Below are 12,784 nucleotides of genomic sequence, written 5' to 3'. Positions count from 1 at the left end.
GTAAATTAACAGTTAATAGATTTTGTCATGAAATACGCTGATAAACCATATGTTCAGTCTGTACAATAGAGGTACTAAAAATTACAACTGTCATGGTATATGTACAATTTCCTACCTACAAAGTACAACAGCTAGCATGTAATAAAATATGTAAACAAATTTCTTGTTTTTTGACACAGTTGACTGTGACAGCAGATAGAATTCACACTTTCAACATTTGATTTATTTCTGTATACACATTTGTTAACAGTTATGTAGTACTGCATTTGTTTCCTGACACCTCCATAAAAAAAGAGAACGATAGGCAATGAACCAACATACAGTTTTGCAAAAAGATAAAACCACCACTGGCTGTGCATCAGTAATAGACCTTTTTCTTTAACAGATTGTTTTTTCCATGGTTAATATTTTGAGGGATTCAAAAAGAGGAGAGGGGCTAAGTTCTGAATGAATAATTATTTGGTATCAAAGAGAACATGGTCCAAGTTGAACACTGTATACTGGACTTTTACTGTACTGTACTTTACTGTAGATTCAGGATGGCATGCATTTTACAATCAGTTGCTTTTTACCAATATAAACAGCCACTTCTTTCCACAGTGAGTCACTCTGTCTTTCAGACAATGAGGATAATTGTGGTGAACCAGATGCCAGAGCGAACAGATTCTATGAGATCTGCCCATGGCAAATTCGCTCTGTTGGCATCTTGTTACACACAGAAATTGTTTTCTTTTCTTGTTGTTCTTTTGTTTCTTGTGCTTAAAGCAAAAATAAGTTAGACACCACACTTGTATTATGTATAAACCATAAAAATCTGTCATATTCTGATATAACAAGAGTCCTTTTTTAGTTTTACAATGACGGTGTGCCTGACCCCCTCTTGTTAAGCACTACATGTTGCTTACATGCTGAAAATGTATAAGATTATGAGCCATTTGTAATTAACAATTTTACAAAAAAGTTTTTTGTTCAATGTCAAGGATCACATAGCTCTAAAAGTCACTTAGGAGAATGATGTAGCTGTGAAATAAATCTATACTGATAACGTCTCTGACCAGATAGAAGAGTTAGGTCTCTAAAGTTGCTATTTAGCCTTGTCATTATGCTTACAATAGTAAGTGTGCTTTATATTACAGTACATATCATCAGTTCAACTACTCAGCACAGTATAAGATTATTCAAGTTCCACGTTTTACCATCATTTGTCATAGCTCCTCACTAGGAAACTGATAAGTAAATGTTCTCTTAGTGCTTTCTTTCTTCACTCTCTCGTGTTCACGAAAGTCTCACAGTCACACATAATACTCCTTATCCTTATTTTTCTGTTTCTTGTTGCTGCCTTTCATGCTCTGCTGTTTGTCCTTCATGACAGCGCCATTGCTCTGCACAGCTGAATTGGTTATGTAGTTCCTGCTCTCGTCCACCTGGTAGGAACCTTCATCCCTGTTCCTGTACTTATACATGGCATACAGAAGGATGAGGATGCACAGGGCAGCGGCCGCCACTATTCCGATGACCATCCCGGTGGTGCTGCTAGATTCACGGACCACTTCCGAGGGCCCTGGAACTCGCCTGACGCCCGGCTCTGTGGGGAGTGCTGTGGGTATATTACGGAACATTGGGGAGGTTATTAATGGGCCCCTCAGCTTGGTGCTGTCTACCTCAAAGGATGTGGGCAATGGAAGCAACACTAGGTCGGGCTGGGGTTTTAGCTCGCGGTTATTCATTTTGCCAGCCGGCTGTTTGGCCGGAGCATTGTGGAGGGTTGCGGTGGAGGCAAAGGTGGCGGTGGTGCGGCTCTGGTCGGCGGTTAGTGGTATGGCGGTAGTGGTAGCCCTACCGCGTCTGGAGATTGAAGGTTTGTTAGGTCTAAAAGTCTTGGGCGCATGAGCTTTGTAGCCACCTTCAAAGCCTGACGTGGACAAGGTCTTATCTGTTACCAAGGAGAAGGCCGTGTAAAAATCTTCATCATCAGTAGGGGGCAGGTTAGACTTGAACGCTTCCCCAGAGCCATACCCCGATATCACCAAGCCATCATCATCACAATCATCGCTGCCTCGGTCCGACAAGCAAGGTACCCCCGCCTCAGTGGCCTTGGACAGGGACTCTTTGGTGGTCTCAATAATGGTGAGGAGTGGGTGGTGGGTTGAGGGAGAGGGAATGAAGGGTGCACGAGGAGCTACAGAGGGGTGCGCTAATGGATCCTCAAGTACTGGGATGACTAACTCAGCTCCTGGGGTTGGAGACAGACAGGTAGTCATGTTAGATGGCAGCATGTGTTTTTTGTTTTTTTTTTTGTTTTATGAAATAACAGGCAATAAACAGGCAACTACTAAACTGAAATCCACAAAAAACAAACTTGACATATCAGTTTAAGACTGCTAAATCCAGATATAAGCAAAATTGGCATATTTCTGATAAAAATTGTGATAGAAAGTTCAAAAGGCTTAAGAGGTGTGCAATGATGAGCCATCAAAATAAGCAAAGTGTGCTTTAAATTTAGTGAGCTCACTGTGGTTGGATTTATGTAGTGCTTTCACAATGTTACTTATGGAAAGTACAATTCTTCAAATGTAACCTAATAAACTTTATATGTGCTTAATACAAATGAATTAAAACGTATACGTAGTTATAGTTATTCCTTTTCCTTCACTTTATTGGACAAGAAACAAAACTTCTAATAGTAAAAGATAATTCTACAGCATGTGCATTAACATTCATTTAGATCACTATCAAAATAGAAATGTCAGACTGACGTCAGTGTCACTGCTAAATGGCTCTCCCAGAATCTTAAACCTCTTGCTTCTATATGCTAATACAGAAATTGTAGTTATAGTTTTACAACGGTTTCTCAGATTCAGAGCTGTTCTGAAGGTACAAGTGATCTTGTGTGATCAGTTATTTCGGGATACAAACCACCAGTTTGTTTGGGCACACTTTAGTTCTGTGGCCACCTTAAATAGTGAAGATAGAACCGGAACTGGGATAAAACCCTCCATCAACGAATTGGATGTAAGTCATTGATTTCTTGATACTCAAGAACATTTTGGTGAAGGAGGACTGCTAGGAAATTGGATGCACATTCCAGGTAATGTGTCATGAGAACAATTTAGCACAAAAATAATTCTATGTAAAGTCAACAGTCCTTTTTGCTATGTGCAAAGCATTTCTGGAAACTCATGACCACTGCTACAAAATTGTGCATAGTAGCTAATTTGTACATACTGTGTGGACAAGTCAGGATCACATCTCTGCAAAGCTCATGAATGAGGCCCAGTGGCTTTTAAACTCTCAACCAAGGCATTCCAGACAGTGGAAGGTCAACCAGACCATAGCCATTTGCACATATGAAACATGTCATGAGAATCAGGTCAAGACATTGTCCAGAGTTGCCTGTTCACACATGAAGCACACAGCAGGGGATTGTCCATGTCAGACACATTCTAATCTACTGGAAATATTCTGTTTGGTTTAGGTGGGGAGTTGCACAAGGGTCAAGCTTGCAGGAGGAAGGACATGAGGCAAAAGTATGTTGCCAAAATTGCAGTGGTTTGTTTCCTGCATGCTGAAGATGGTGAATAAAGCTACCAACTTGTTCATATTCCTTACAGTTTTTGCAGCGATATCAAAATTACATGTATTTTGAGGTATCCGACTTCTTTTTTTTTTTTGCCATTATGTTTTTTTTTTTTCTTATGTGTCACATTCATCATCACAAATGTGCCAAAAAGAGTCTTAATAACATTTCAATTAGATTCATTGTTATTTTCTGGAACGTAGCTAAGGAGTGAAATATCTCACTTCTTTCTCATCTCTTTTGCACATGCACAAAATCAGGCAGGTCTCCACCAGAGATGGATGGGAAATTCACAAGCCTGCCTTCTTAACTTTGATGTGTGTTACAGCATCGCACCTGACAAGGGGCAAACATTTGTGTTTCCACCTGGGTGTTTCCATCACAGATAATCAGAGCTGGAGCTAATAAACACCCGTGACTACTGCAGAGTCATTTAAACCAGGAATGATTGTACCCATTCACAGTAAAAACAAAAGCCAGATGTTAGTGGGTGTTAATGGGTTTTTGGTCCAGTGTGAAAGGGGTATTAGATTGGATTGCAGAGAATACTGATCATGTTACTTTTATTACCGTCATCTGGCATCTGATGGCATTAGGAACCTCCTTTCTATTGTTTTTTTCTGAGATTCACTGTACTATTCCCTGATAAGATGAACTTTACTTTTTCTTTGAAAACTGACAATGATTATTTCTTATGGCAGCTCTGTAACCAAGAAAAGATGTGTAACTATAACTTCCATTTTAAGCGTATACAATGTCAATGACAGAGCAAGGCCACATGAATGTTCACCCTTGTGAAATACTTGCCTGAATGAAAGATGTGTAACATGTGCTTTCATCCAATGTGTGTTTGTAGTTAGCCTCTTGCTCACCAGAAGAACAGAAGACAGAGTCCCCAAACAAATCCATTTAAATATGTACATGCTCTTACTTTACATTAATTTAGAACATTTTCATTTTCCTTAAACACAAGTAGGTATACAATATAAAATAGAAGCAATTATATTCTAACTGCAAACAAAGCCTGAACTCACATCTAAACTGTTTGATGAAAATAGCACGATGGACAACTACCTCTGTCCATGTGCTGTTGGTTTTCAATATTACTTCATCTTAGCCTTGCTTGACATTTGTTTGTTTGCACACCATGGACATACATGACATTTTGTTCCATTTAGCAGTCTTGATAAGTATGACAATGGAGTGACACATTTCACATGTGTGTCAACTATTTCCAGTTTCATATTTCAGTTTAAAATTGTGCCATGGTAATTACTTATTACTGAAGGTGCAGTTAGTGAAACTACTGTACACAATACAACAATTTCTGTTCCTAACAGCCAACAATTGGCAAACACCTTACACACATTACTTTAATATATGCAGTCATGTCCTGAATAATAATTATTTCCAATTAATCACGGTACAGTACATGAGCATGTGTGTGGCTGAGTGTGGTCACAGTGCAGCCCATTCTTACTCCCAATGCATCAAATATAGCCCCTCTAGTGCAATAGTACAAAAAGCTCCCATCTAACCACCCTACCTGGGGGTAACTTGATGTTATGTTAACGTACATAAATGATGCCACTTATGTTACATGACGTGAGTTACATCACTTGTGTAACTTAAGTTATGAGACTGAATGTAGTTATTTTAACCCAATGTATATTTTTCTGAACCTAACCAAGTAATTGTAATGCCTGACAGTCCAAAAGTTATAATATGTCATAACATGTGAAGTGTTTGTCAGCAAGCTTTATTTTGAAAGTCAAATACGACGTTGTGTATTCTGTATTAGTGCTAACTTGACCATGGAGCTCTTCACAAGCAAAACTGACACAAGAGGGGTAGGTAGAGCTTCACAGTTTGAAGGTCACTGACCAAGCTGCCGTGTTTAACAAAATGGGAGTGAGAACGCATTGCACATTGGCACCACTAGCCGTTGGCTGCTTTAGTGTAGTTAAAATGAGTGTTGACAGATCTGGACTTGTTAACTTCCCCAACACAGGAATTCAGTAACAACAAAATACACAAAACAAATGACCACATGTCTAACACTGTAATTATGTTGTTGTGTATTAAGATCTTTAGTCTTAACAGATTCTGTATGAAGTGTAGAATGACAACGTTTAAAATGCAATTTTCTTTTTCCTTCTGTGACATCTGGATTATTCCCTTCAATGCGGAATAGCAAAAAGAGTAGACTTTCTGGTGACAAGCTTTGACAGATGCTAATAACTTATTTTTGATGAGAAGTACAAAAAAGTTTGATTTCTCTATCATGGAAATGTCATCTCAAGCAGGTATCTTTGGAGTGAACATTCAAAGTGCCATTGACATGAAAAGTATCTACTGTCATCAAGCATGTGCAAATAGACTTCAATATCAATAAAAGCAAACTGTTATATTACTCACAAATTATCACAAACACCAACATATACATTCACAAGCACACAACTCTGTAGATCAAACAAAGAGCATTTTATTCTATAATTTCAAACAATAAGACATTCACTCAGTTATTTATGTTCACAGCTTTATCAGAGATGCAGTTTGCAAGCTTTTAGATAAGTGCTGCTTCAAATAGATGTTTGCAGGATCATCTCAGGTGAAGTCAAAACTTCTTCGGGGTGGTACATGTAGCATGTCGTTTCTAAATGCTGAATAGTTAGCTAGCTTATATTTAGTTTATATAAATACTCACGTAAGCCAGTGAGGTTTCCCTGGAACAAATCTCCCTAATTGTATCATAGGATTTGATCTTATTGAATGATATGGTGCAGCCATAGGATTTGTGTATGACTAGCTACCTACCATTAACAAATAGCTCAGTTAGCAGTGGAACTTAGTGGCCCAATTAGCTGATAGGAGTCAGCCTGAACTGTGACCTTGGATCACAGTAGGAATAACTGTGGGCAGCTGTGGGTTCAGCTCATCCTGGCTCAGCAGCTGGACACCAGAATGGGACTGAACACATCCTCTGAGACAGACAATTATTATTATTATTATTATTATTATTATTATTACCATCATTATTAATGTTATTGTTGCTACTGTTTACTTATTAGATTAAGAAGTGAACTTGCGAGTCATATGCATCCCACTGCTGAATCTATGGGGGCCATCAGACTATTGACTGTTGTTGTACAAAGTCATATTACACATGCTAACTTCACTAGATGTCTCTGCAACACAATACATAGACGTCTTTGACATAATATCAATGCTGTTGTTTCTTCACATTCTGTTGTTAACAATAGTTCCTTTTTTGAAAATTTTCAAATTATTGGAGCTTGCTATCACTAACAATTCAGTGATGTTTAACTGGTAAGAATGCTACATGTAACACCTGTTTTTAGTGTGAGATACACAAGAATATATATATATATATATTATTTATATATTTTTTTTTACAAACTGCATCTTTAAAAAGAAACAAATCAAAGAGAGAGATACATTCTGGATATTGTCAACTTACATCAACAAATTGCCCGCATGATTTAGGCATGAAAAAAGAATTTACAAAGGAAAAGTTGTGTAAGAATGTTGGATAGCCGCTTGGTACCGTTAAAGATCATTTTTATCCATTGTAGATTGTGTTCTATCTTATAACACGACGGTACAGGGAGGCAACAACACATACATCCACACCACATAACATAAAAAATAAACACCATAATTCTGTTTTTTATGTTTTGTTTTTTCCTGTTAAATAATTTGTTTTTACAAAAAATGTGTATCTACATTTTTTCCATTGCAATAGACTTCAATAGTATCTAAAATCTATCTCAGTTTTTTGCTTAAATTGTCATTTGTTCTTTAGTGTAGAATGGATGGATGACTTTATATTTTAATATCTCTAAAGAAAAGGGAGAAGGTGAAGAAGGGGTGGGACCTATGAACATACTACATAGGAAATGAGGGTGATGAGGGTGACAGTGTAAGTCAGTTGCCATGTCCATGTAAAGGCAGTACGAAGCGGTCGGGCGGCATTAGAGCTTTTGGCTGTAAGGAAGGGATGGGGATATACAAACAATGAGCAATATACATGCCCATCTACAGAAAAGAACAGAAGAACTCTAACACTGACAAGTCTGACAAACCCTAAACTGCAACTTCTTAGCCATGCAATTCATTTGTTTTTTGTCTTACAGTCAAAATATTATTCAGCAAAGATTAATTTGTTTTGTCAAAATAGATTTAAAAAAATCTGAGAAATGGAAGATATGTGAGAAGTGGATCTGGAACTGCTTCACCTACTAATTTGTGGGCCTGGTTATACATTTACAAAATGCCTGAAGTTTAAATTGATTGTGCAATTGTTGTTTGGAACATTTTTTTAAATTCAAAATTCTTTAGGAAAGCAAACTATGGGAAATCAATCGCACAAGTTAGTCACTGAGGTAGTTCCAAATCCAAAAAAGTCAAATTATATAAAAAAATATTTCACACTGTGATCTAAATATTATCGGATTGACAAAAAAACAAACCAAACATACTAAATAAGCCAAAAACCATAATCAGAACCAAAATGCCAGTGATCAATTGGATAAATACAAAAAATATGACCAGTCAAAACTATCAAATGAAAAATGTTAAGATGAAAGAACAAAGCCATTTAAAATTTTGCACACATTGCAACCAGATGCACACAATAGAAAACAGACACTGTTGAGAGAGGCACTCGACTGAGAGACGGGCTCCTCTCTCATGTGTTTCTCGATGACAAATCTGTAATGTTAGTCTTTAAACATGAAGCGGCCGTGCAGTCTGGGTGTACATCAGAGAGAGACGGTACTGGCTGAGAAGGGGTTACTTTTATTACGTTTTGGTTTTGTTTTAGTTGTACTGCAGGATGTTGATGCATGCTTAAAGTAAGTTGCATTTAGGGAAAGTAGAAAAGAAACGACACAGCAAACTGGGGGCAGGTAAGACTGACCAATGTTAGAAAAATAGGAGACAGACACTGTGTCCCAATCCCTTACTATGAACGAATAGTTAATTCATTTAATGTAACAGTCCTTACTGGCAAGAAGCAACATGAGTGCAGATGTCAGTCAAACTGCAATGTAAATTGTAAAGCTACAGCCAATTCACCTCTGTTCCTGTTAATCATTGTATTGTGACACATCATCACCACAGTCAACATTAAATAAATTCATGTTTGCATATTTACATTTTTGTCACTTCTCCAGTGTGAATGCACTGCGTAGCCCCCCCCCCCTCCAAAAATAAATAAACAAACAAACCAAACAAGTGCACTAGTATGCAATTGGGACACAGCTCACGTTTAACTAATAGCAGTGGGGAAGAGGAAAGAAAAAAAACACAAAACATATATTAATAATTTTTTGTCATGTACTGTATATGAAATGCAATTTATTAAGGATTCCAATAAGATAAAGACTCAAAAGACGAGCTCAAAGCTGATAACCATAACACTGTGCATGTGGTGGGAGGTGTGCTGTAAACTACAGTCTATCTGACCCCGCCATTTCATTTTACAGGTCTGGAAACGTTATTGTAAAAAGGTGGTAATTACAAAGAGACATTTTAAATGTCTGTTTAATAGTAAGATTTTAACCATTTACATTCTCACTAATGCAGCAATCAACAATCAGGCACTCTCTCTTTCTCTGTCACACAGTTATCTTACACAGGTACATAAATGATTGTTAATTTTAGTTTTTTTTTCCCCCTTTTATTAATTGTTTGTGCCAATGCATTGTCTTAAAATATAAAGTGTGACATTTTACTGCTGTAACATGTATTTGTTTATTATTCAGACATTATTATTAGGTCTCAACAGGCAAATAAGGAATTCATCTTAATGGGAAATTAGTTACTTGATTCTTGATTATTTAGTTGTGTTTGTCAGTAAAAAAGTAAAAAAAATGTTTTGCAAAGTTAAACTGATCTGCTGAAATGACAGATATTGGTGTAAATGTAAATGGTTAAAATAATGCACTTCAATTTACTGATCAGCAGAAGTTGGGCAGAAACAAGTTGCAATTTAAGCTGCAACAACTCACTTCAATGCAGAAGCTAGTCGGAAGTTAAGTTGCCGTGATCTGCAGATGTTAGCCAGAAACTAATTGGAAAAAAAAGTTACCACCACTCACTTTAATTTAGTGGCGTACTGAGGGGAAGTTACGAGACAGATACTAGTTGGGAGTTAAAATGGCATGATGAACACACGTTAAGCAGTTTATACATAACAGCTTGATTGTTGAAGCCAAGAATAATCCTTAAACCCAAATTGTTGCCATACAATATTTTTTTTTCCCTAAGCAGGGTAAAAGCAGCATTTGCTTTAGATGCATTTGGACTGAGGGGTAAGTTGTGCTCACATTGCTCTGCCCTTACATATAAGACAAAACAGGCACCAACATTGTTTCATAGCAATACCAGTGAGGAGAACACTATACAGATGTATATCAGCCAGCTATCATAGGGGAGGGTCAGCAGTCCAACTATAGTATTAATGTAAATACAATTACTCCACCACTTAAAGGATATTTAAACATGTATTGACTGAAGAATGTTATGGATACCAGCTTTAATCCCATAGTGTCTTTTGACAGATGATTCAATATTTTTGTCTAATGGAACCTACATGGTTTTTCCATGTTGGTAAAATATAATCGGAGAGGAATTCCATAAGATGGCAGATATCTGACTTGTCTATTCTCAAGTGTAAATGAATGGAGACCATCGGTTGCCTAAAGGGCAGGAAAATATTTTGAAACACATGGTTTGCTTTATAAAATGGTCAACAAAACTGTTGCTGGGATTCTTGATTCAATGCAATTTCCATATGTGGTCTGTGAAAGCAGATTTAATGAAAACCCTTTGACTCTTCAAAAGGTTCCCTCAACAGTGTCCCTTTTTTTTTTACCAAAACCAACCCACATTTTAAATAAAATGACTTACACACGTGCTTAAAGATGATTATTTGTATCTTCTAACTTTTACCTATTACTTTTATTACTATTATCGCAGTGTATCATTAATTTTCACTTTGCAACAATGTGCCTTGTTAATAATTTGTGAATTTTTCATTCTTAATCATTTTAAATGTATTATTAATCATCATATATCATCATATATGATACCGACACCATGAAATAGCACATGGCAAAGAAGTATAAGACTGACAAATCCACAAAGGGAGGAGAATGTGATGGATGGCTCGGTCAAACAAGCACATCGTTATTGTTTCCAGTTTGAAAGCGAAAGTCAGCAGCAAGTTATTTTAACTGATTACATATGATTGTAACTGAAGTTACATAGTTAATTTAACCTAACCAAATAGTTTTTGTGTCTAAACCAACAGTGAGCATACAATAAACGTCTAATGTGCCTGCTGGTTGCTGGTACATGAACAACAGCTCAACAAATTAAGGCATGGAAATCATATAGTTGTACAGTGCAGCACAATGTAAACAAACTGCACCAGAAATCTGCAGCCAGATGCAGATGACTGAGGTGAAGGTGTTTGTTTGTTTTAAAGTTAAAACATGTTTTTATATTTTAAGCAATATTCGGTTATTGTTTAAATAAAGTAATTTGTAAAGTATTTGGTTTTCTCTTCTGGCAACAGATTGCCAGAAACAGATGTGCTTTTGAGTCGTCTATATAAAAGCCCAATCTCCACCAGAATACCAACAGCTGCTGTGTGTTGCCTCATTTGAGTGAATCTCGCTTTGCACCTCTCCGCCCAGCTGTGCATTTCATTCCCATTTTTCCTCTTTTTTAGCATCAGCTCCACTCTGTATGCTTGTTTCAAGTTATGTTTGCTGATTTATGTTCACTATGCCGGCCAACTATCCAGCTGTTCTATGTAAGCTCACACACTGGCAGCATTTTGACAAGATTTATTGGTGCCTGTAAAAGAGTCACAGATTGCAGTTATTCTCTGAAAATGCTCTCTTCACATGGACGTTAATTAGGCACTGTGATCTATTCAGATATTTTATACCTTTTTTGTTTAATGAGAGCAGAATAAAGAACTTAACAGCTGATGACTTATTGTGTGATGTGTGAAGCAATCACTGCTACATCTTTGGTATTTATAAGACTTATTTTTGTTCATCCTCTGTACATCTTTTTGGACCGCTACTGCTCCCTCATTTTTGCAGATGTTTCCTATTTTTGTTGGTCAGGCATATTTTTCTCATGGCCTGTCTTGTCAGTATCTGTTAATGTTAATGAGATATGATTTTTTTACTATAATATTTTTTGAGTGGTCATCTGTGGGAGTGGCATATATAACAATATGTGCTGAAGTCATCACACCACGCACACAGATGCCCAGTGGAGTTTAACATATACTACTACGTATTCAATAGTGCCACAAGGTGTTCAGTTATTAAAATGTTTTTGTTTTGGCTGATAACTCATGAAATGTTTGGAGTAGGATAGAGCTTTCTACAGTGGGTTCCTTGATTAATGGTGAGTTGACTGATATAGGCCACGCCCCAAAACCTTTCTGCCATTTTAGATTTTTTGAATATTATTGGCTTCTATTGGCTCATATTTCATCTTGGTACAAACTAATTCAGATGAGCCTGAGCAAAACTTATGCATTTTTTACATCACATGCTGCTTATCTTTAATTGGTTATCAGCATTTTTAGGGCGTGGTTTGATACACTTAATAGACCATAACTCTTCAAACCTAAATTTGATTGAAACCAAATTTGATAATGTTGTACATACAGCCAAACCCCCCAGGGGTGCTACAGTAACAATATAACATGTCTGCAATTCTGCAACCTTGTCTTTAAGAAAATAAAACATCATGTTGAAGCATGGTGCCAACAGTGCCATCTTTTGGCCTTTATTAAAAAGCCACCATATCTCTTAGACACGATTCATGGTCCATCAGACATTCATTGCCAGCACTGCTGTAAAATTTGATGTCATTCACCTCTAGGTGGTGCTACAGTGCAAATCAAATTTGACTAACTATGCTAGTCAAGCTCTATGAGTGCAGAATTTTGTGGGAAAATTATGACTTACAGGACTTTGATTATTGTGTGCATCACTCATCGCAAGCAAGAGCAGCAGATGCAGCAATCACATGCATTTTCTTTCGGAAATGCAAATATTCTAGTTTGTACTTGTAATTTGTATATCGGATTTCAAAACTTTTCTTCCTGTTTTTAGCATTTCAGTGGTCAGAAATCTTTATGAAAACAAC

The 12,784-nt window shown here is 36.9% G+C and overlaps 1 protein-coding gene across 10 annotated transcripts in view; it reads right to left on the bottom strand.

The window, feature by feature from the left end:
- Positions 1–1,292: 1,292 nt before the first annotated feature.
- Positions 1,293–12,784, bottom strand: part of nrxn3a (neurexin 3a) — a 174,879-nt gene continuing 163,387 nt past the window's right edge. For 7 of the 10 annotated variants that reach the window (XM_073483404.1, XM_073483399.1, XM_073483400.1 and 4 more), the window contains one exon: positions 1,293–1,597. In XM_073483404.1, coding sequence (XP_073339505.1) covers positions 1,293–1,597 — 305 coding nt within the window. Of the gene's footprint in view, positions 2,234–12,784 lie in introns of all 10 variants that reach the window. The other 3 variants (XM_073483397.1, XM_073483398.1, XM_073483396.1) reach the window with 2 other exon arrangements.

Source organism: Pagrus major, chromosome 16 (assembly GCF_040436345.1).
Source record: "Pagrus major chromosome 16, Pma_NU_1.0".
Classification (NCBI taxonomy): domain Eukaryota; kingdom Metazoa; phylum Chordata; class Actinopteri; order Spariformes; family Sparidae; genus Pagrus; species Pagrus major.
The sequence above is the reverse complement of the archived record's forward strand: the minus strand, read 5'-3'. Positions and strand labels throughout refer to the sequence as shown.